General features: G+C 39.0%; 1 protein-coding gene across 2 annotated transcripts in view; it reads left to right on the forward strand.

Moving 5' to 3' along the window:
* RABGAP1L (RAB GTPase activating protein 1 like) overlaps positions 1 to 24,132 on the forward strand; it is a 573,647-nt gene that overhangs the window by 354,642 nt on the left and 194,873 nt on the right. For both annotated transcript variants that reach the window (XM_084782440.1, XM_084782439.1), the window contains exon 15: positions 7,244 to 7,318. In XM_084782440.1, coding sequence (XP_084638566.1) covers positions 7,244 to 7,318 — 75 coding nt within the window. The remainder of the gene's footprint in view (positions 1 to 7,243; positions 7,319 to 24,132) is intronic.

Below are 24,132 nucleotides of genomic sequence, written 5' to 3' on the forward strand. Positions count from 1 at the left end.
CATCAGTCAACAGAAGATAATAATATACTTATCCAGAGAAGTCATTACCAAGTATCTTAATTAGGGTTTCTATTGCTGTAATGACACACCATGGCCAAAAGCAAGGGGGAAGGGAAAGGGTTTATTTGGCTTTCACTTCTACATTGTAGTCTATCGCTGAAGGAAGCCAGGACAGGAACCTGGAGGCAGGAACTGATGAAGAGGACACGGAGGGGTGCTGCTTGCTCAGCTGCTTTCTTATAGAACTCAGAACCACCTAACCAGGGGTGCTCTCATCCACAATGGCCTGGGTCTGTCTGCCGATAGCCTGGTCTTACTGAGGCATTTTCTTAATTGAGGCTTTTTCCTCTCTGGTGACTCTTAAGCTTGTTTTAAGTTGACATAGAAACTAGACATGAACTCTGGTGCCCATGATTTGATCACTTCCACACGGTGGGGAGGCCTGGTAAACTAACAGAGGAATGGGAAGCAGGCTATCTAGATGAGACCTGATAGGCCGTGGTCAGCCTGCCGGGGAGGAGGTACCCTTCGGTCAGAGGTGTAGGGGAAGGGACTAGGGCAGAAGAGGGTGGGAGGGTGGGAATGGGAGGATACAAGCAGTGAGGGGATAGCAATCGGAATATAATCTGAATAAATTATAATAAATTTAAAAAAAAACAGCCAGTACACCATGATTGAGTAAGTTGCTATATGCAAGTGCTTAAAACAGTTTGTAGTGCTCATTAGCAAGTACATGCTAATAGTTATTTAACAGGTATAAAAATTAATGCTAAAGAATTCTTTAAAATGTCACTTGTGTTTTTAAATACTGTATTAAATCTCCAACAATTTCTAATTAAATATTAACGTAACAACTGTGACCCTGTGGTAACTACCAAGTGTATTTTTATTATTAATATTTTTGCCATTTGACTTGTTAGCAATTTAACTTACTATATAACTTTTCTGTATATAGTTTCTATTTTGTTAGTGTCTTGTATATAAAATTCTTACTATTTTCAGCTTATAGCAGACTACAGCATCTGGCCCTTCGTTCTCTAGTTCTTCAAAGCAGTGAGATCACAGCAGCGTTTCAGTGTTCTGCTCATTCCAATGTGGAACCTTTAGAACATGGCCTCTGGCAAAGGCCATAAAGAATGAGAGTGCTATGTCATCTCTACCTTCAAGAGGTTTTTAATTATCAAAATAAATAGTGGAGCCACCCAGCTCTTCCTAGGACTGTACACAATAGTCAGTTTCACCAGCTGCCGTCCCTCCTTCCAGGTGTCTTCCCCCTGCAGTGCCACCTGCTTTGTTCAGTCTGCAGTGCTCTTGGCAATTGTTCTGTACATTTCCCCTGCCGTTGTTTAATTTAGTAATCAGGAGGGAGGTTAATCAAATAGAACCCTCTTCTTTATTTCCAGAAGTGGTACCCAGGTGATTTTTTTTTTAAAGTCCGGGTAATCAGGCATCTCTTCAGCAAATAGTAAAGTGATGTGTAGAGAGGTCAGGTATACAAGATAAGCTTGAAAAGAGAGAGAGGTTGTGTTTAACTCAGAAAACTTATATTAAGCAGAACAGTACTTTACGAATTCCAAGACAAAGAAGTTGCTCTAACCCTGTTTTTCAGACTGCACAGACACACTAGTAAGTCAATGCCAGCTGAGTAGCTTGATCCTGAGGAGTCACTTATGCTGCCTGTCCAAACCTAAATCATAACCCTGTAGAAAGTAAGATTACTGTTGCTGGTGTTCACAGCATCCACAGTCTAGTTGGAGAATAGTTCATGGAGGCATTGAGTTCACTACATCCCCATGTTTTAGAAATTGTCCATCTTCATTTTTAATTAAACTTCTCTTATAACATAAATAAGCATGTAAGTAGAACAATTTCCAAATAAAGTTAAATATGTTTGTGTAAAAAATATCAAATATTTGTCAAGTGATGCAGTTTGATGAAGCATATTTGGTTTTGGAGACCCATGGTTTTAGGATGTCTTTTCTAGGGAAGGGACAACTTTGAGAACGCATTACTGTCTTTCAAAATGTTCATTCTCATTTAAAAATCTCAGAGTTTCTGGTTTGTAGGAAAGGAAGTGACAAAGCACCCTGCTTTCAGAAACACTGCAACCTAGGGCTGGGTTAAAAGTTCTTCTCTTTTTCCTTACACCTCTTCCAAAAGCAACCCCAACACACACACACCATACATTTTAAATAAAACTACAAGTTAAACCATCAGAAATGTGGCTGAATAGATCGTGGAAATTAAATTTAAAGCATGCTAATTGATCTTTCAGTTTTTAAAATTAGGCAGGGCTCTGTAAATTTGGTAGTAAGGAGGCAATGCCCCTTTCACATTCACTGGGTAGTGGTTCCGATGACCCAGCATTTCTCTTTTGTTTTTGGGTGTTTTGTTTTGTTGTTATTGTTTATTTGTTAGTTTGTTGTTTTTTAAATGATTACTCTGTGTGGCTTTGTAGAGCAGCCTAGCCTTAAACTCATAGAGATCCACCTGCCTCTGCCTCCATGAGTGCTGGGATTATAGGCGTGCGCCACTGTGCCTGGCTTCAGTGGTTTTATTGTGGATGTTAAAGGAGAATATGGTAATATCATCTTAGCAGAAAAGAGTTAACAGAGAACAATAGTCCCATAATATAATTTTCATTTGTGTTTCATCTTTGCCTTACTGACTCATTAAATATAAGATTCAAAAAGTCCATATGAAGTGCTAGAGCTGAGCAGCTTCCTGAAGCTGAGTAATGCGCTTGGCTCTAGTTCTGTACAGTCAGGGAGGTGAGATCTGCTGTGGGATGCAGTAAATGAGAGAAGAATAAAAAGAGCTATGCAAAGTAATTTTTAGGAGTTTGAAAAAAAGACACATAGCCACTTACTCAACAGATAAGTAAGGAACAACAGTAATAAATTATTCCTAGGATTTCAGCTCTAGAATTCAGGGGACCAAGGAAATTAAGAGTGGAGGAACAACAAGGCAGTCCCTTAATTTTTGTTTGCAATCCTTCTATCTTAATATAATAAAATGTCATAATCTTCAAAATAAAATTTATATCTTAACCAGGCAGTGGCACATGCCATTAATCAATCCCTGGACTCAGTGGGCAGAAGCAATGGATCTCTGAGTTTGACCAGCCTGGTCTACAGAGTGAGTTCCAGAATGGCCAGAGATACACAAAGAAACGCTACCTCAAAAGAAAAAGAAAAAAAAGAAAAAAGAAAAAATTATAGCTTATGAGCTAAAAAAAAAAAAAAAGAGTACTGAGGTGTAAAATATAATTGTATTAGCATATATTTTTAAGTTATAAGGACACAAAATTAGGCTACTTCAATACTTTGGGTCCTAGAATGAATTGGGTGCCTCTAATTAGGAAACTCTTGAGTGTGAAGGTGATGGTATAATAATTTTGCAGAAATAACAAGGATATGTAGTTATCGTAAGGATGGGAATTTGGGATAATATGGTAGACAGTGATTTTATTATGCTTTAAAAAAAGATGCTCCTTCCTTCCCTTTGTCCTTCCCTCTTTTTAAGACCATAACAAGAAGTGGAGCAGCTCTACCCCATTCTTCTTCATCTCTTAGTGAAAAGGTTGCCACATTGATCCCACTTTTGAACCTTTTTAGTAACATAGCCCCATGTTTTTCTCTAAGGCCGTGAGTTTTAGAAACACTTAGGTCTTCACAGACAGTACTATATCAAAATCCATTGAGTTGAGAGGAGACGATTTGTGCCTTTCCACTGACTCATACTGTTTAGGGATGGTTATAGTTTGCAGGAAGAGGAACAATAATCACTAGCATTTTCAGAATTACAAAGGAATGTACCTGCTTTAAAAAAGAAGAAAGATGTAGGATATTATTTTAATAAGCTATTGGAGGAGGGAAAGTCCACTTTCTCCTGGGATGTGATCCTTAGAGGCTACCCATGCTCCAGTAGGTGGTCTTACACTCATGCACACACAGAAAGCACTAAGTGGTGTCTGGGTTTTAAAGGGGGGAGGTGAACATGTATCAAGTTAGGAGTGGAAAGTTCTGCGAGGGACAGGGAGGATTGGAGAGAAGGGAAAGGGGGTTGATTTGGTCAAAATGCATTGCATGATGAAATTATCCACACATTAAAAAAAATGGGATCAGAACGATGATTCAATGGGTAGAGGCATCTGCACTTAATCTCTGCCATTCACATGGTGAAAGGAGAGAACCAACTCCTTCAAGCTGTCCTCTAATTTCCATACCTCCACATGTGCACATATGCACACATGCGCATGTGTGAACAAGATAAATAGAAAGTAAACAAGGAACAAATTCAACTTTAATTAAATAGAAGAAATAAAGCAATAAATGCAGTATATGTGTTAATTTTTCTCAACTTGGAAACAAACTGCATCTTGGGAGGAAAGACCCTTACTTGAAAAATGGCCTCCATCAGATTGTCTTGTAGTTGGGTCTGAGGGGCATGGTCTCACTTGATGATTGATGTGGGAGGGCCCACTGTAGGTGGCATTACCCTTAGGCAGGTGGTCCTACATTGTACAGTAACATTGGCTGGGCAGGGGAGGCAGGCCAGTAAGCATTGCACCTTAGCTTCTGTTCCAGTTTCTGTCTGGAGTTCCTGCTTTGGTTTTCCTTGATGATGGACTGTATATAACCTGTCAGCCTCATAAACTTTTTTTCCTGAAAGTTTATTTTGGTCAGTGTTTTATTACAGCATAAAAAGCAAATTAAGACAATTATCAGAAATCATTGAAGTTGAATATACAGAAACAAAACAAAAAATAAACACAAAAAGTATATCTCTTTGAAAAACTAGGACAAAAATGAGAATAGAAGGATAGATAAATTGTATATTTGTACGCCAAAATACTACTCTAGAATAAATATTGAACAACTATGACATAATAACATGGAGAAATCAGAGAAATATTACACCAAATAAAAGAAACCAAACACAAGAGTGTATCTGATATGATTTATTTATATGAGATTATTTTAAACTTACAAATTTATTGTAAAATTCAGATCAGTTGATGTTTGAGGAGGAGATTAGACTACAAAGGCACAGGCGAACATTCTAGTGGGATGATAAGTTGGTTGTTCTTTAATGATATTTTAGCATAATGCTACCAATTCAAGCATTCTGAAAATCAAACGTATGTATACGTTTAGCTGACTGTATTATACACTGAAAAAAAAAATGGTTATAAGGCCAGGCAGTAGATTAGTGCAGAATGCTTGCCTAGGTATGTGTCAGGCCCTGGGGTCATCCTCAGTACTGGAAAAAAATGCAAATATCTTTAATAACCATTGGCCTTAGCAAGAAGTCTTCATACACCTTAAACCACAATGTGTTTTATTAAGCACATTGAGTTGAAATCATCTCAAATAAAGCACACTCTTGGGCTTGGTACCCACCTAGAATTTAAGTAGCAGTCCTCGGATGTTTAGCTTTTATAAATATGGCAGTATCTAACTTTTCTTCTGTATCAGGAGCCAGTAAGTGAACCATGGCCTTCACAGCCTGTTTTTGTACTTTCTTTGATTTAGGAATGTCTTTTAAACTTTGACTGAGACCATGATTATCCTTCAAAATCTAAAATGTTAGCCATCTGGACTTGCACAGAAAATCTTCCTAACTTTTTATCTTCCCATTTTATCAGCATACTCTCCTTGCTGGCTCAGCCTCCTAAAACCTAGTATATAATGTCTTCAAGTGTTTAACTACTAGTTAGAAAATATTAAGCCAACTACTTTATTTCCTTTCCTGTGAAGACAAAGAGGCAAATATGGACCTGAATGGTATATTCATTATTTCCCAAGGAGTGGTGTATTCCCTCTGAGTGGAGCTCTTTTGCCGTCTTCCAGCTCATAGCTAAAGGGTCAGGAATGGTATGGAGTAGCCAGTTCCTGCAATAGTGGATGTATGTTCTCAGCACCATGTACCTTTGGCCATCTGAAAAACACACAGGGCAATGCTAAATGCCTTGTCTGCAGTATGCATAAAAGGGGTCACATTTACTCTTCAGCATTCAGAAAACAGAAGAGGAGTTTGAAGGTCATTAAGAGCTTACAGCAGGCATATACAACCTTTTAACATTGCAAAGCAATGTTATCTGTAAGCTTGCATTCTATAACCTCACAAAAACCATCACTAATTGTGTGTTTTGTGTTGAGTCATAGTGATAGTGGTTCTTGGCATCAGCTGCAGGTTGGACAACCTGTTTAAAGGTTTTAGTGGTTGTTTTGTTTTTCAGAATGGTGGACTTGTACTATGGTTGTGAAAAGCTTCGAGACCTTTCTGTTGCAATGCGCTAGAACCCTCATACCAGCTTTAGAGCCTTGTATTCCCCCATCGTCTTCCCAGGGTTCCCATAGGCTCATGTAAATTAGCTTACATTAATAATTTAGGTCATCCCAGTGTCTGTTTATTTGTATACCCTAAGGATGGCTCTTGATGATGGGACATATAGCATTGCATTAGAAAAGGTATCTTAGAGGAATCCCAGTGCCATAGTAGCAAACTGGTTCAACTGGGAAAAATCAGTGAAAATGTGACAGAAAGGTCAAAAATAGGACAAACCAGCACCTAATGTGAGCCAACGCTTAAGATTTATGAGTTTTCTTCTTTTGGGGGGGGGGCGGGGGGAGGAATTGAGACAGCATCTCTCAGACTTGAAACAGCATCTCTCTGTGTATCCTTGGCTGTTCCAGACTCAACTCTGTAGACCAGGCTGGCCTAGAACTCACAGTGATCCACCTGCCTTTGCCTCCCAAGTGTGGGGATTAAAGGCATGCACCACCACACTTGGCTTATGATTTTTCTTTTCTTTTCTTTTCCATTGTATTTATTTTATTACACAAGTTTATTACAATGTACAATAAGCTCCAAGATAGCACTGCATTCTAGCTGTAGGTGGCAAAGATGTTATGGCAGGGAATCCAGATGTTTAAGTAGGAATGGAAGAGGGTCACCATCAGCTCAGATGAGGAACAGCTTACTTTTTGCCAGATTTCTTAATTCCACCTGTGGCCAGGGGGCCTTTCCCACGGTCTTGGCTTTCAACTCCTCGAGTTTCTTCTGCTCCTCTTTCTGTTTCTGCTTGAAAGCCTTATTTTCCTCGTCCATCTCCTTGGCCTGCTTCCTGGGCTGTTTCAAGGGCTTCTTTTTGCCAGCTTTGCGGCCCCTTAACCAGACCCTGATCCTAAGCCCTTATTACTTTTCTTAATATGACTTTTTCATTATCTTTCTCTAGGCCTACTCTGTGTATGATGAAGACATCGGGTACTGTCAAGGACAGTCCTTTCTTGCTGCTGTATTGCTGTTGCATGTAAGTAATTTTCCATGTTTTAAATAGCACAGTGTTGCTAAGGTTTTCTACAGGGTTTTGATAATCCTGCTGATTTCCCACTTTAGGAAGATTACACGTGGCATAGTTCTTTAAATTATACCTTGGGTGATGAAAGATTGGGTGTCCAAAATAGGACAGCTTCTTAATTAGTTTTGCTAACTTGAAGCAAATAAATTACTTATTTAGAGTTATTTTTAGCCTAACTATAAAGATAGCAGCATAAGCACAGATATCAGAACTCCGACCACTATGAACTACTATACTACAAGTCTCCTAGATTTTCTGTAGTTTATTTTATGCACTCCTCCTTACTGTCAGTCACTTTCCTTTAGCGTCAGTTGACAGATTCCGGGCTTTGAAGTGGGATTACAAAGATAAGTAGTACAAGTAACGTACGTACAAACTTATTTTTATTTCTCCTTTTGGTTCTTCATTGATTTTTTTCCTGACAAGAGAAACAATGCATGCTCACTGGATAACTTATGTACTCATCAAAGTGAAGCACTGGGTGAGCTGCTAGACAGGAGCCTTGCCCAGGAGACATGTTGGAAACCTTTCTGGAGCAGGTGGATATTTTGGCAAGAAATAATTAAAATTGAAGAATTTTAGACAAAAGAATCAAGAACAGGTGTATGAAAACAAATGGTACTGTATTTAGAGAGAAGCCCTGTGAAATCACTCTTTACCACGTGTAAGGAGTGGTGTGGGTAGAAATGGTAAGGTAGGCAGGAGGCACGTGGCAAGGACTGCATAATCATGTCACTGAACGTAGCTTCCCTCTAACACACACGAGCAGCCCCTGAGCAAGGGTAGACATTCACACACTTGTGTCTGATTTTGTTTAGAGGGCAGACTGAAGAGACTAGCTGGAAACCATCAGTCTCCAAAAGATATGTTGAGACTGTGAAAGTTGATCAAGTGAGAAATATTTAGAAGGAAAACTTAACAGGTTCTGGGTTAGTGAAGGAGAAGTCAAAGGTGCCATGCCCAGGTCTCCAGCCTGGCGGCTGGTAGGTGTGCTACTTTTAGCTGATAAAGTCTTATTAATTCAGGTTGAAAGCAAGAAGTTTGGGGTTGATGAATAATTTTGTCTTAAATTCTTTCAAGTTGGGATTTTCTGAGACTCTACTAGCTGTCCAGCAACCCTCTGAAACCAGAGACTGATACTTGGGGACACTTCAAACCTGACATATTGAGTATAAACAGGACTAAGAAAAGTGAGAGTGAAATTTGAGAACACCAAACACTGAAATGTCTGAGGAGGAAGTGGACTCTTTCCAAAGAAGGAGACAATGTAGTGTTAGGTGCAGTAGAGAGGCCAGACTAGTTTAAGCTGACACATTACTTTGAGCCTGGCGCTCTGAAAATGAGCACTTGTAGTAAATTCCCCATCTTAATGCTGATTACCTCATAGAAAAAGTAAAAGTACTTCTGTTGTCACCTTACCTCACTTTATATTAATCCCCTTCTCAGTGCATCATCATAAGTTCATGATGCTGTTTGTGTTCTTGCTTGTTTTTCTTTTTGATATCTCTACATCCTGTCATCTTGGGATGGCCCATGATATTAGACACTTTATACTCACAATTCTTAGGGGCCCTTCTTCCAGGTCTGAACGCCAGTAGTATCTGAGATAGTTAGGTCCCTCAGGGGAATGGACAATGTGAGCTATGGTGTGTGTCAGAGCCAACTTTCTTCTAAAGGAACCTTTGTGCTCAGTGATTGAAAAGCTGAGATTCATGTCAAGGATAGTGCTGCTTTGTTTTGCACAAAATAACCTCTGAATATTTATATCTTAGAGATCTGTCCATTGTGTGTCACTTTTTCTGGGGAAATGTCTACCTTAGCTAGGCAGCAATGACAGACCTAGGTCCACCTCAGGAAGCAGATGAGTTTGTTGGGGTTACTTGCTGGACTATGGGGACAGCAGTTACATATGGCAACATGGATGACTCTGAGTCAGCTACAGTCACCAAAGGTCTACTCCAGCCTAAGCATCAGTGCACAGAAACTGAGTCCCTAAAGCTCCTCGGTCATTTGCAGGCAGCTGGACATCTTTCTGGCAGTTGTTACAGTTTAATAACCCAGGGGATGGACTTGTGACCATCCTACCATTTGCGAGTTTCTTAAGACTTCTGAGCTTATTTCATTTCTGAACCTTGTAAGAGTTCTAAGTTTCATTTACTTCCTGGGTCTTACAGAGCCTCCCTCTAGAATGGAATGAAAAGAGACCACTACACAGCACACCCCTTTCTATAGACACACAACACTGCTTTCATTAAAGTTGACTGAGAACGTGGCTATAAGAAATCTGTTTTGAGGTTTCTGGGAGGCTTGGTATATTTTCGAGTTTGTAACTATTTGGAAATGTACCCTGTTCTTACCTCTTAAGGAGAGCAAGAATGAGTCAAATAAGTAGGAAAGTCAAATACTCAGAACTTTTTTGTGCTACCTGCTTACAGTAGTGAAGGCCATATAGTAAGTCAGCCTTTGTGAACTTGGTCACTAAAAAAGCCTCCTACAGTATGGCCCACGGCAGACGTCATTAGCACCTCTCATATGCTAGTGGAGTCATGAGGTTGTTGTCATAGATTTTAAACTTGAAAAACAGAAATGCCTTAAAAAGACTGATATTCAGCATTGTACTAATGAAAATGTATTCTAGTATGTAATTATAGTACTTTTTCTAAGTTAATCAGTGTACTTTGTTCATCTACCAACCTTCAGGCCAGTTGAGTAACAGAAAGGGATCTTTCTGTGTCCGTTCTCTCTGTTTTCTGAGGCAGTAGAAGACGACAGGCTAGTCTAAAGAATTCACCAAAGACAGCGTCTCAGGGCCCAGGGGGATGGGATGTGGTATTAGGGTTTGCTGACTAATATCTCATCAGTTACATAAGCTGCTGTCTTGTTTGCTACAGTCGCCCTTGTAGCTGCAAATTAATCACTGCCAGGGCCTGCTTTGTGGAATGCTGTCCTTCCTCACCCACAGTCATTTATATTTTGCATTAGTTACCTAAGAGGGAAGAAATACCAAAAATGAAAACATATTAAAAATAAAGTTTTGAAATTTCAAGAGTTTCATATCTAGATAGTCTTTTAAAATTAGATTCTTTTGTGCTTAGAAATTTTTCAGGGGCTTTGGCAATAACTTGTTTAAGCAGTGCAAGAATTAATCAAACAAATGCTGTTACATTCGTGTAGTGGATTATAAGAGATATATGTAGTTAGAGGATAATATAGCATGTGTAGTGTACAGCCACACTTTTCAACTAATATTTTTAGAAATTAAATTACAATAATATCATATTAATATTTGTTCAAAATGAGGCATAGTGAATTATTACACATTTCATTTTTTATAAAAATAACATTTAGTTTTCACCTAGTATATTTTGCTACTGTATTTATTGCCAACTATTTTTAAATAAATTTATATTGAATGTATACTATTATTTTTTACCTTTAGAAAGTCATGCTCGTTTTTATGTTTAAATTACTGTATTTTAAAATATTTGGCATCTAGGGAAACTCTCCAGATGCAGGCAGGATTATGTTAAATATCCAGAATATTTAAAAATATTGTGTTAAAAATTCATAATTAAGCACAAATCCTTTGGTTTATGTGAGGCAGATATACATATATACACAGGGACTTTTCTCACAGATACTTATACAGATAAACACCTGGTTAGAATTTCCCTACTATTAGTGTTTACAATCTCTGGGTTCAGTTCTCAGCAGCCACATGGTGGCTCACCGCTCTCTGTACCTCCATCTCTCCCACTCCAGAGAATCCAGTACCTTCTTCTTGGTCTCTACAGGCACAGGGCACACATGTGGTACACATGCATACATTCATGCAAAACACTCATACACATAGAATAAAGTAATCTTTTAAAACAACAATAAAAAACATTGAAAAATTTAAATATCCACTATTACAATCCCAAGCTAAGTCATAACAAAACATCATAATAGACATATGCTAGTATTTTCTATAGTAGAATGCTATAGTAATGAAAAATATTTACACTACATAGGTTATTATGAATACTATGAACATAAGTTCTACTAAAGAAAGCAAAGTGTAAGATTATATTTTCTATCATTCAATTTTATGTAACATGCAATAATAAGAAATTTTTTATTTTTAGAATACTACATAGATGGAAGGAACTATATAGGACAACAGTGTTATGGTTCCTGTTGATCAGGATAGCAGATTTTCTAGGAAGAAGCTGTGTTGGGAGGGGTTCACAAGGGAAAAGGCTTACACAGGGATCTTTAATGCTAAAACAGTATTTTCTCTCTTAGACTAGCTGAAGGCTGCATGAGGCCTGGCAATCATTTGTTTTAGCTTTGTGATCAGTTGTTCATTAGAGCATACTTTTGTGTATTTTGTGTATTGTTTTTCACAATATAATAGGTTAAAAAGTTATTAATCCTTTAATGGAATTTCCCTCAAAGACAGAATTAAGATACAACTTTCTCAGTGGCAATAAAAAAAATGGTAAGCAGATCAGGCTAGAGAGATCACTCAGTGGTTAAGAGTGCTAGCTGCTGTTCTAGAGCCAAGTCAGACAGCTCACAACAATTAGCTCTAGCTCCAGGGAACTGAAAGTCCTCTTCTGGTCTCTATGGACACCCACCCATACATACATGTGCATAACACACAAACACATAAAATAATAATAAACTATTATTAAAAGAAGAAATGATAGAGGGGACCAAGATGGCGGCGACGAAGATGCCCACTGCCTGATCTGCAGGGAAGAGGCCACAGACGCTAACTGGAACCATGGACCGGGAGAGCTAGGGATAACTGGTTGAGAGAGATCCACACAGTATGGACCACGTGTGAGTCAGACCTCCAGTCATCCAGCACCCCAGGAAGGACGGCAGACCAGTCCCCAGCACCTGAACAGGACGCAGACTGTAAGTGAGGAGCTGTGAGCATCGGCCTTGCTTAGCAGTGCAAGCTCAGTACTGAAATTGCAGCAGGGGTACCTCAAACCTCCTGGCCTAGGGAAAGCCCTGGGAAAAGGGGGGATTGGGGCCTCAGACCCCACGCCAGTCCACAGAAAGCCCAGGTGCCATATGGGCACCTAGTCAGCTGTGGGTATGTTCCCCAGCTGCTGAGCACTCTGAGAAAGAAATGCTGCAGCCTTGCTTGGCAAGCAAACTCAGGATTTGGGACTGGAATTGCAGCAGAGGTGCTTCAAACCTCCTGGACTAGGGAAATCTATGGGGAACGGGTGGATTGAGGTCTCAGCCCCTCCCCCACTCGCTCCACACCAGTCCACAGAAAGCCCAGGTGCCACAAAGACGCCAAGATGGCTATGGGTATGTTCCCCAGCCACTGCACGCTCTGAGAAGGAGACTCTACAGACAGTAATCCAGTCCCCAGCACCTCTTCAGGACCCTGCCTACAAGCTGCGAGCTGCTGAAACCAAGGATATACACCCACAGTGGTGTGATCTGAGACCAGAGATGCTACCAGTGGTCAAGGACTGTAGCAGCCCTCTGAACAGGTCTGGGCAGAAGCCAAATGACTAGCACCAGAGGACTACCCTGGCACAACTTGTCACAACAGACCCAGCCTAGCCAGGCTCCATAGCCTCGCTGGGATTCTCATGTTCTTGGGAGTGGCTGGGTAGGTCAGAGGAGATAGGGCAAAAATCTAGCCAACCAACAACAATCAAAAGGCAGTAGCTGCTCTCTGCCTGACAGGCAGAACCTAGGTTCCACTACCTGGTTGGAGCAGGCAGAAACCTAAACAACTTCTAGAAGCTAACAGAAGTTCAGGCACTGTAGGGGGATCTGAGCCTAGGACCCAAAGCCCCAGGCCCCAAGGCAGGGTATTCAAAGCCCAGCCAAAGACAGGAAAACTGACTCTACATACACTACCTCAAACAATACTAGAGCTGCAGAGCACCAGCACATATCTCGGCTGACCCAGTAGGGAGCCCAGAGTATGGAGCAAAGTCTTCAGGAGCCAAAACCAGGGTGCCTGCTAGAGTTCCCTGACCGCCACAGGCAAAGGACCTCGACCTACAATTACCCATCAACAAACTGCTCTCAATGACCAGTGAAGGATTCCAGAAGATACCTTCCAACATCAGACACAGCAAGATGACCAAAGTCTGGTGTAGAAACATGAACAACAAAAGTCAAAACAAAGATAACAATTAAGATGTAATATGAATAAATTAATATTACACACACACACACACACACACACACACACACACACACACACAATATGGCATCTCCAGTACCCAACTATCGCAAAGAAAGCAACCCGGAGAGCTCAAGCACAATTGAAATACAAGAAAATGACCTCAAATCCCTAGTAATGAAGATGATAATGGAGGAAACAAATAAAATCCATAAACAAATGCAGGAAGACACAGCCAAACAGGTAGAAGACATAAAAGAGACCTATAGAGAGGCACTGGAAGGAATCCAGGAAAATTTAATCAGTTGAAGGAAATCAATAAAACAGTTCAAGATCTGAAGATGAAAATGGAAACAATGATAAACACCCAGACAGAAGAAAAACTGGAAAGAGAAAGCTTAGAGAAGAAAGCAAACAACACAGAGGCGAGTTTCTCTAACAGAATCCAAGAGAGGGAGGAACGAATCCTCCTAAGACTAGAAGATACAATTGTAAGTATTGATGCAACCATCAAAGAAGATGCTAAATCTGAAAAATTCCTGACACAAAACATCCAAGAAATCAAGGATACCATGAAAAGACAAAACCTGAGAATAATAGGCATTGAGGAAAGATTAGACGCCTGACTTCAAGGCCCAGAAAATATATTCAACAAAATCATAGAAGAAAAATCCCCCAATTTAAAGAAGGAGATGTTTATAAGCATACAAGAGGCCTAAGGAATACCATATAGAATAGACCAGAAAAGAAAAACCTCCTGCCACATAATAATCAAAACACAAAATATACGGAACAAAGAAAATATTAAAAGCAGCGAGAGAAAAGGGCCAAGTAACATTTAATGGCAAACCTATCAGAATTACACCTGACTCCTTAGCAGAGACCATAAAAGCCAGAAGGGCCTGGACAGAGATCCTGCAAACCCTGAGAGACCAAAGATGCCAGGTCAGACTACTATACCCAGCAAAACTTTCAATAACCATTGATGGAGAAAACAAGATATTCCATGACAAGATCAAATTCAAACAGTACCTATCCACAAATCTGGCTTTACAGAAATTACTAGAAGGAAAACTGCACCCCAAAGGGACAGGCTACAACCAAAACTACACAGGAAATAGATAACTACACCATTGCAAAAACACAACCACACAAACTCCCTACTGTAACCAACATCAAAATTAAGGGATTTAATAGTCACTGGTCATTAATATCTCTCAACATCAATGGACTAAATTCTCCAATAAAAAGACATAGATTAGCTGAATGGATGCATAAACAAGATCCACCATTCTTCTGCATTCAAGAAATATGTATCAGCCACAAGGATAGACATTACCTCAGGGTAAAAGGCTAGAAAAAATATTCCAAGCAAACAGTCACAGGAAGCAAGCTCGTGTAGCCATTTTAATATCCAATAAAATACACTTTCAACCAAAAGTAATCAAAGGGACAAGGAAAGAGACTTCATATGATCAAAGGTAAAATCAACCAAGATGACATCACAATTCTGAACATCTATACTCCAAATACAAGGGCACCCACATTTGTAAAAGAACTATTAACAAAGCTTGAACCACACATGGATCCTCACATATTAATACTGGAAGACTTCAACACCCCACTTGCACCGAAGGATAGGTCATTGAAACAGAAACTAAGCCAAGAAATAATGACATTAACCAATGTCATGAATCAAATGGGTCTAACAGATATCTACAGAACATTTAACCCAAACACAAAGGATTATACCTTCTTCTCTAGAACTCCATAGAACCTTCTCCAAAATTGATCACATAGTAGGTCACAAAGCAAGCCTCAACAGATACAAGAAGATTGAAATAATACCTTGTATCCTATCAGATCACCATGGTCTAAGGCTAGACTTCAACAACAACAACAACAACAACAACAACAACAACAACAACAGAAATAACAAAAAGCCTACACACAAATGGAAACTAAACAACTCTCTACTTAATGACACCTGGGTCAGGGAAGAGATAAAGAAAGAAATTCAAGACTTCCTGAAATTTAATGAAAATGAAGAAACAACATACCCAAATTTGTGGGACAAATTGAAAGCAGTGCTAAGAGGGAAATTCATATCACCAAGTACCTTTATAAAGAAATTGGGAACATCCCACATAAGCAACTTAATCTGGAAGCCCTGGAAAAAAAAAAGAAGCAGAAACACCCAAAAGGGATCAAACTCAGAGCTGAAATCAATAAATTAGAAATAAAGAGAACAATTCACAGAATCAACAAAACCAAGAGCTGGTTCTCGAGAAAATCAACAAGATAGACAAACCGTTAGCCAAACTAACTAAAAGACAGAGAGACAGTATCCAAATCAACTAAATCAGAAATGAAAAGGTAGACATAACAACAGACACTGAAGAAATACAAAGAATCATAAGATCCTACTTTAAAGGCATATATGCCACAAAATTTGAAAATCTAAGGGAAATGGACAATTTTCTTGATCGATTCACTTGCCTAAATTGAATCAGGATCAGATAAACAAGCTAAATAGTCCCATTTCCCATAGAGAAATAGAAGCAATCATTGGTAGTCTCCCAATCAAAAAAAGGTCAGGGCCAGATGGTTTCAGCACAGAATTCTACCAGACCTTCAAAGAAGAGCTAATACCGATACTTTATAAGCTATTCCAAAAATACAAATGGATGGAACATTACCAAACTCATTCTATGAAGCCACAGTCACTTTGATACTTAAACCTCACAAAGACCCAACAAAGAAAGAGAATTTGAGACCACTTTCTCTTATGAACATTGATGCAAAAATACTCAAAAAACGAAAACAAGAACACAAAAAAGATATCATTCACCATGACCAGGTAGGCTTCATTCCAGGCATGCAGGGATGGTTTAATATACAGAAATCCATCAATGTAATCCACCTTATAAATAAACTGAAAGAAAAAACCCATATGATCATCTCCTTAGATGCAGAAAAAGCATTTGACAAAATCCAATATCCATTCATGTTTAAAGTTTTGGAGAGATCAGGGATACAAGGCACATGCCTCAACATAATAAAGGCTATATACAGCAAGCCAATAGCCAACATCAAATTAAATGGAGAAATACTCAAGGAAATTCCTCTAACATCGGGGACCAAACAAGGATGCTCACTCTCTCCATAGCTCTTCAATATATAGTACTTGAAGTTCTAGCCAGAGCAATAAGACATCAAAAGGAGATCAAGGGTATCCAAATGGGAAAGGAGGAAGTCATATTATCCCTATTTGCAGATGATATGATAGTGTACATAAGTGATCCCCAAAATTCCACCAGAGAACTCCTACAGATGATAAACACCGTCAGCAAAATGGCTGGATACAACATTAACTCCAAAAAGTCAGTACCCTTCCTGTATACAAAGGACAATCGTGTAGAGGAAGAGATTAGGGAAACTACACCCTTCACGACAACCGCAAGCAATATAAAATATCTAGGAGTAACTCTAACCAAGCAAATAAAGGACTTGTTTGAAAAAAAAAAAACTTCAAATCTCTGAAGAAAATGACATCAGAAGATGGAAAAATCTCTTTTGTTCATGGATTGGGAGAACTAACATAATAAAAATGGCCATCTTACCAAAAGCAATCTACAGATTCAACGCAATCCCTGTCAAAATACCCACAAAATTTTTTCAGAGGCATTGAAAAATCAGTTCTCAACTTCATATGGAAAAACAAAAAACCAAGAATAGCTAAAACAATCCTGTACAATAAAAGATCCTCCAGAGGAATCTCCATACCTGATCTCAAGCTGTGCTATAGAGCAACAGTAATTAAAACAGCATGGTACTGGCACAGCAATAGGCTGGTTGATCAATGTAATTGAATCGACGATCCAGAAATGAATTCACACCCACATGGTCACTTGATTTTTGACACTAAATCGGCTAGAAGAAAAAGTGGATAAGAGCCTGGAACACATGGGCACAGGAGATAACTTTCTGAACAGAATACCAATAGCCCAAGCCTTAAGGTCAACCATCAATAAATGGGACCTCATGAGGCCAAGAAGCTTCTGTTAAGGCAGAAGACACTGTCAACAGAACAAAGCGACAGCCCACAGACTTGGAAAAGATCTTCACCAACTCTACATCTGACAAAGGTCTAATATCTAAAATATATAAAGAACTCAAGAAATTAAACACCACCAAGTCCAATAACCCAATTAAGAAGTGGGGCTCAGAACTAAACAGAGAACTCTGAACAGAGGAATATTGAATGGCTGAGAAACACTTAAAGAAATGCTCACCATCTTTAGTCATCAGGGAAATGAAATCAAAACGCCTCTGAGATTCCATTTTACACCCATCAGAATGGCCAAGATAAAGAACTCAAGTGACACCACATGCTGACGAGGATGTAGAGCAAGGGGAACACTTCTTAATTGCTGGTGGGAATACAAACTTGTACAACCACTTTGGAAATCTATCTGGAGCTTTCTCAGAAAACTGGGAATAGGGCTACCTCAAGACCCAGCTATTCCACTCCTTGGAATATACCCAGAACTCCACCACACAACAAGGCTGCTGTTCATAGCAGCCTTATTCATAATAGCCAGAACCTGGAAACAACCTAAATGTCCCTCAGTTGAAGAATGGATAAAGAAACTGGTACATTTACACTATGGAATACTACTCAGCTATTAAGAACAAGGAAATCCCGAAATTTTTGGACAAATGGATGGAACTAGAAATGACCATATTGAGTGAGTTAACCCAGAAGCAGAAAGACTCACAGGGTATATACTCACTCATAATTGGACACTGGTCCAAGAGGCACATCCCATGGAAGTCTTCACTTATCAGGATATTGGGATAGATTGAGTACATCCTATTGGGACTCCAGATAAGAGAATTATGGGAGAATGGAGAAATAGAAGGACCCAGGGGGTCCTAGAAACCTACAGAAAGAACATCAGGATGGGCGAAACTGGGTTCTGTTCAAAGTACTGCACCAATCATGGACAATACTTGCAGTAAACAGTGATCTTACTCAGATCTAGCCAATGGACAGGACATTCTCCACACTTGAGTGGAGAGAGGGCACTGACTCTGACACAAACTCTGCTGCCCCATATTTGACAACTTCCCCTTAGTGGGGAGGCCTGGTGGAAATCAGAGAAAAGATAGACTTGGTAGCCTATGATCATATAGTGGGGGAGGAGGTCCCAGTCGGTCACTATCATAGGGGAAGGGAATAGGGTGAAAGCAGGAGGGAGGGAGGGAGGAACGGGTGGATACAAGGGATGGGATAACAATTGAGATATAATCTGAATAAATTAATTAAATTTAAAAAAAGAAATGGTAAACAGAACTACTTACTATTTGTGTTGGAAATCAGGGTCCCATATAATCAAGACTGCAGCAGCTACATATCTTTACAGTATGTATGTATACAACCAAAGCTATTTGTGACATAATTTTCAGGAATTTTCCTGCTATGTGTGGTAGGCCTTGGCTCAGGGCGGTATTTGTGTCATGAAACTGGGAAGTCTGTGGCAGAGATTTTAATGTGGTTGAAACCCAGGCTTTACACTGTCATTTTACATCTCTGTTTGTAGTTGTGCTTGTCTGCCCTTTCAAATCAGAACCCCTTCAAAGCACATTTAAGAGCAGCTGTGAATTTGAATCATTTATGTAGCATGTTTTAGGTTAATGTGACCTTGGGCAGGATCCCTAAACTGGGGTTCAGTCTTCATTTATAATATGGAAATAATATCATGCCGTTTTAGCATACTGAGTGCTGACTTTGTTATGAGTGTAAAGAGTATGGCTTACTTTGTAAATGTCACAAAAGAATAGTCATGATGTGAAACCCAGACTTCCTTAATGGATGCAAAGTCAGTAGTAATCAGTTAATGCCATTGAACCTCACTAGCCTCATGTCTCAGAGGTAAAAATAATACCTTTTTATATGATTTTTGTAAGAATCAGGTAGATTCTTGAATGTCTGTTGATGGTAGCTGCTGTTTTTCTAAAATTAACAATTACATACACAGCCAATTTTCTTTTGGCCCCTGATCCTGCTCATTTAAATTGGAAATTCATAGGAAGCTAAAGAGCAGTCATTTGATTTAAATGTGTTCTAGCATCTATTGGTTTAAAGGGGAAAGTAAACAAATCGCTAGCGGCTCTCGTTCTGTTTGCATTTCAGTCCATGAGCTGAGAAGGAAGATTCATGAGCTTATGAGATTCCAAATAACTAGCATCTGCCTTTGTTGAAACAAGTCAGGAAATCAGTGGATTTGTTTACTGCCTTCAGAGAACACCATTTTTATAGTACATACAGAGATTATGTTAATTGTCAAAATTCTGGTTTTATCCAGAAAATTCCTTTTTTACATTACATGGCTTTTCCAGGCTTTTTGTTGTGGAGAGATACAGTGAGACTAAGAGGTGGTCTCCATCCATTAATGGTTTCTGTCCGTTGAAGGTCTTCAGCAATACAGACGGCAAATCCTTGCTACTGGCCATTATGTAACAGCAACTACATCACCTCATTGCATTACATCATTCTCAGAGCATGTATGCTAAGCAGACGTTTCACTTTATATTTAACATAACCACAAAGGACATTGTAATGTCTTAAATTACAAAATTTTAGTGTTTATCTTCTCCTTTTCCCAGTCTAATAACATTGATTTTGTGAGAAACTTCTAGTACAAAATAAAATGAGACTGTGGTATTAAAGACCTACCATGTTCCCACACCTTAATATTTTATTTAAAAATATATTGTTCGAATGTTTTAAGCTAATTGCCTATCAGTGGTAAATTGAATTGTCTTGTTCAGTGAAACATTAATCAGTGTACGAGACTAGGCAGACATTTTAGTGGTTTTAAGTAGGTAGCTCTGCTGCTGGGGAGACGGTAGGAGAGATTCAAAAGTCCAAGCATGGCAACTAGTAGATCTTAGTTGGTCTCTTCCCTCCGGTATGTAAAGAACACTTAAAATATAGAACTAGTGAAGTTCAGAGTCATTAAGTGATGTATCTGATGCAAAGTGCAGGCATTACGGTTTACTTACAGTGTGTGATCTGTAAGGCGTCAGGTGCAGAGGTATGCTGTGAGTATAAACTAGCATATCTATGCTGATTGCTTTCCTGACAGTGTTTTATCTTCCAAAAACTGGTGATACACACACAGGAAATGCTATCATGTACACACAAAAATTGCAAATGCTCTTAAGAACATACATTCCAAATAGTCATTTTGATAGAAGAAAGGGTTTAAAACAAGTTTCTTTTATAATTTTTTGAGAAGGTAGAATTTTACTCCTGTACTCACTTATCCTCTTAGTACTTTTATGTAAATCATTATTGTAATTGTTGATGAAAAAAAAAAGAGTCCCTGTTTTTCAAGGAGGGAAAGAGTAGGCAAGCGTGTATCATCTCTCACATAATTCCATTTAATCCTTAACAGCATTTTTGACATGTACATTATTATTTCTAATTATTTAAAACTATAAATATTAGGCATTCAGATCTTTTCTGCTCAAAGTCACCAGTTAACAACTAAAAGCATATCTAGGACTTTGTGGATATTGATAAGACTCCAAACTCATGTTTTTCTACTGCAATACCTTTTCCTTTTCAAGAAAAATAAAAATGTAATAAATTATGTATATTCTAGTGTGCTTGTGTTGGGGTATATGCATGTGAGTGAAGGTAGTTCTGGACAGTTCAAATGGAAAAAACTTATGGCAGTGTGGAACAAAGGAATTCTGAAATCATTCCCTGATAGCTTGTGTGGTAAAAAATGCTGTATGAGACTCTGTTCAGTGGTCTTCTGTAAGTGCACATCCGTTTGGGTTTCATTTCTTAAAGATGTAAACATTGCACATTAATAGATAAGAATGATAATGCTAGTTAAAAGATTAAGTTATAACCACCTATGCCCTCCATGCTGGTCTTGTGCAGGCAACCTCAGCTACTGTGAGTTCAGGAGTATAGAGACCCTGTCGTGTACAGGAGACACTGTTTACCTCCAGTCCTTCCCAACTTCCCAACCTCTGTATCTTAGAATGTTTCTATCCCCTCTTCAATATTTCCTGAGCTTTAGGTGTGTGTGTGTGTGTGTGTGTGTGTGTGTGTGTGTGTGTGTGTGTGTGTGTGTGTGTGTGTGTGTGTGTGTGTGTTATAAATGTCCCATTTGTGGCTGAGCACTCCACAGACATTTTTTCTTTTCTTTGACCAGTGTGAGAAGGATCACAAGTTCTAGGCCAGCCTGGGTCTCATAGATGATAGCTTCTAGGGGAAGGAGAGTAAGTTTTTTTGAAGCATGTGGCTCTTGGTCAACCATGGTCCAGTGAGGACTCAGCTGCCATGAGTACATGGAGGATACAAAGCTGGGAAAGGAAGTGGGAGGTAGATCCAGAAGAAATTTGGGGCAGGAGTGGCTGAAAATGTCATCAAAATACATTGTACACAAGTATTATATTTTCAAAAATTAAAACATATTTTTAAAAATGGCTACACTGGAATCCCAAACACCAAATGTAATTGCTGACTGGATAATAAACACTTTTCATAAAAATAAATTATGTAAACATAATTAAATGACATGTTAAAAACAAGATAATAGTCAAAACTCACCACTTCCTAATTGTTTTACAAGATTTCACTCTTAGTTGCATTAAAATGGTCGCTGTCATGTGTTATGTTCCTATGATGGATCACCTGTGTCTGAAAGTGTGCTGCATGTCACTGCTATGTCTAACTTCAGCCCACTTGTTTCTCCCTTATTAGCTATGGATAGTTCAGACATTTTTAGTGCCACCGTGTAGCACTTCTAGCCACTTTTTTAATATAAATCTCTTTTTTGCATTATAAGTTTTTATTAATTCATTCATATTACATCTCAATTGTTATCCCATCCCTTGTATCCTCCCATTCCTCCCTCCCTCCCATTTTCCCCTTACTTCCCTCCCCTATGACTGTGTCTGAGAGGGACTTCCTCCCCCTCTATATGCTCATAGGGTATCAAGTCTCTTCTTGGTAGTCTGCTATCCTTCCTCTCAGTGCCACCGGGCCTCCCCATCAAGGGGACATGGCCAAATATAGGGCACCAGAGTTCATATGAAAGTCAGTCCCCACTCTCCACTTAACTGTGGAGAATGTTCTGTCCATTGGCTAGATCTGGGTAGGCTTTTGATGCTCACTGCACGTATTGTCCTTGGTTGATGCCATAGTTTGAGCAGAACCCCAGGGCCCAGACCTGCCCATTATAGTGTTCTTCTTGTAGGTTTTCTAGCCACTTTTTATTGGCATTATTAACCCAATATTTTGTTTGTGATGATAGTTACTTTTATTGTCAGTAAAATTTTTCCCATTGTTTGTTTTTGTTTGTTTGTTTGTTTTTTGAGACAGGGTTTCTCTGTGTGTATCCCTGGCTGTCCTGGACTTGCTTTGTAGACCAGGCTGGCCTCAAACTCACAGAGATCCACCTGCCTCTGTCCCCGAGTGCTGGGATTAAAGGCGTGGGCCACCACACCCGGCTCTATTTTTGCCATTGTTAAAGTCATTAATAGCCACCTATAAGTGAATACTGTTTTAACTTTCAAAATGTTTCCACATCATAATCTGTCTTGCATAATAGCACACATGTAGGTAGAACCTTTACTCCTGTGATAATGCTACTCCACTGAATTCTACCCTTTCTAAAATACACATTGTCATAACCTCAAAAGCAAAATACGATTACAACTCGGTATATGAATTTCCTTTCTTATTTACTATGAAAATGTCAGTATTTACTGTTTAGGTGTAGTTTAGTACATTCTAATATATATATATACATATATATATGTATACTTTATGTGTAGACATATATATGCATATACATCCACATGCATATGTGCTAGTGAGCGTGTGGAGATCGGAAGTCAACATCAATGTCTTTCCAGTTGTCCCCACATTAGCCTTCTCTCTTACTGAACTTGGAGTTCACTGGTTCAACTAGTTGCCTAGTTAGTGAGCACCAGTATCATAAGTACTAGGATTACAATCATGTTCCTCCATACGTACATCCACGTGGGTGCTGGAGTTCAAACTCAGGTCACCCCCTGAGCTACCTCAACAGCTCTTGAGAATAAATATATTAATTAAAGGAGAGATATCTCAGAAAAAATGTAGTCATGCTAAGTAGAGCCTATCAGTCTTTGAGAAGAAATAGCTCTGTTTTTGTTTTACAGAGGGCCATATATTTCTAATCAATTTCTCATTTATTTTATTACCAAACTTTTAAAAATCCATAGGAGTCATTGCAATCTTTGATCCTTACATGATACTATCTGGGATTCCATGCTTTCTTCTACTTGGTCTTCACAAGTAGGGTCTTTCTCCCAAGGCTGGATGACTACTTCATACATTTTCCCCTGTGGCTATTAGTTAAAAAGGAAAAGCCTGGTTATTGCTGAAGTTAGACAAGGAGGATACTCACTGTAAGGCTGCCTCTCCCCCACATATAATAACCATATTAGGTATTTAGGTGAAGGTTATGGGCTAGAATTATCACTTAATTGTCACAGTTCTTTTTTCTTTTTTGCATCAAATCTGAAGTCTTAAACAATG

The sequence above is a fragment of the Acomys minous genome (genome assembly GCF_964271855.1).
Source record: "Acomys minous genome assembly, chromosome: 1".
Classification (NCBI taxonomy): domain Eukaryota; kingdom Metazoa; phylum Chordata; class Mammalia; order Rodentia; family Muridae; genus Acomys; species Acomys minous.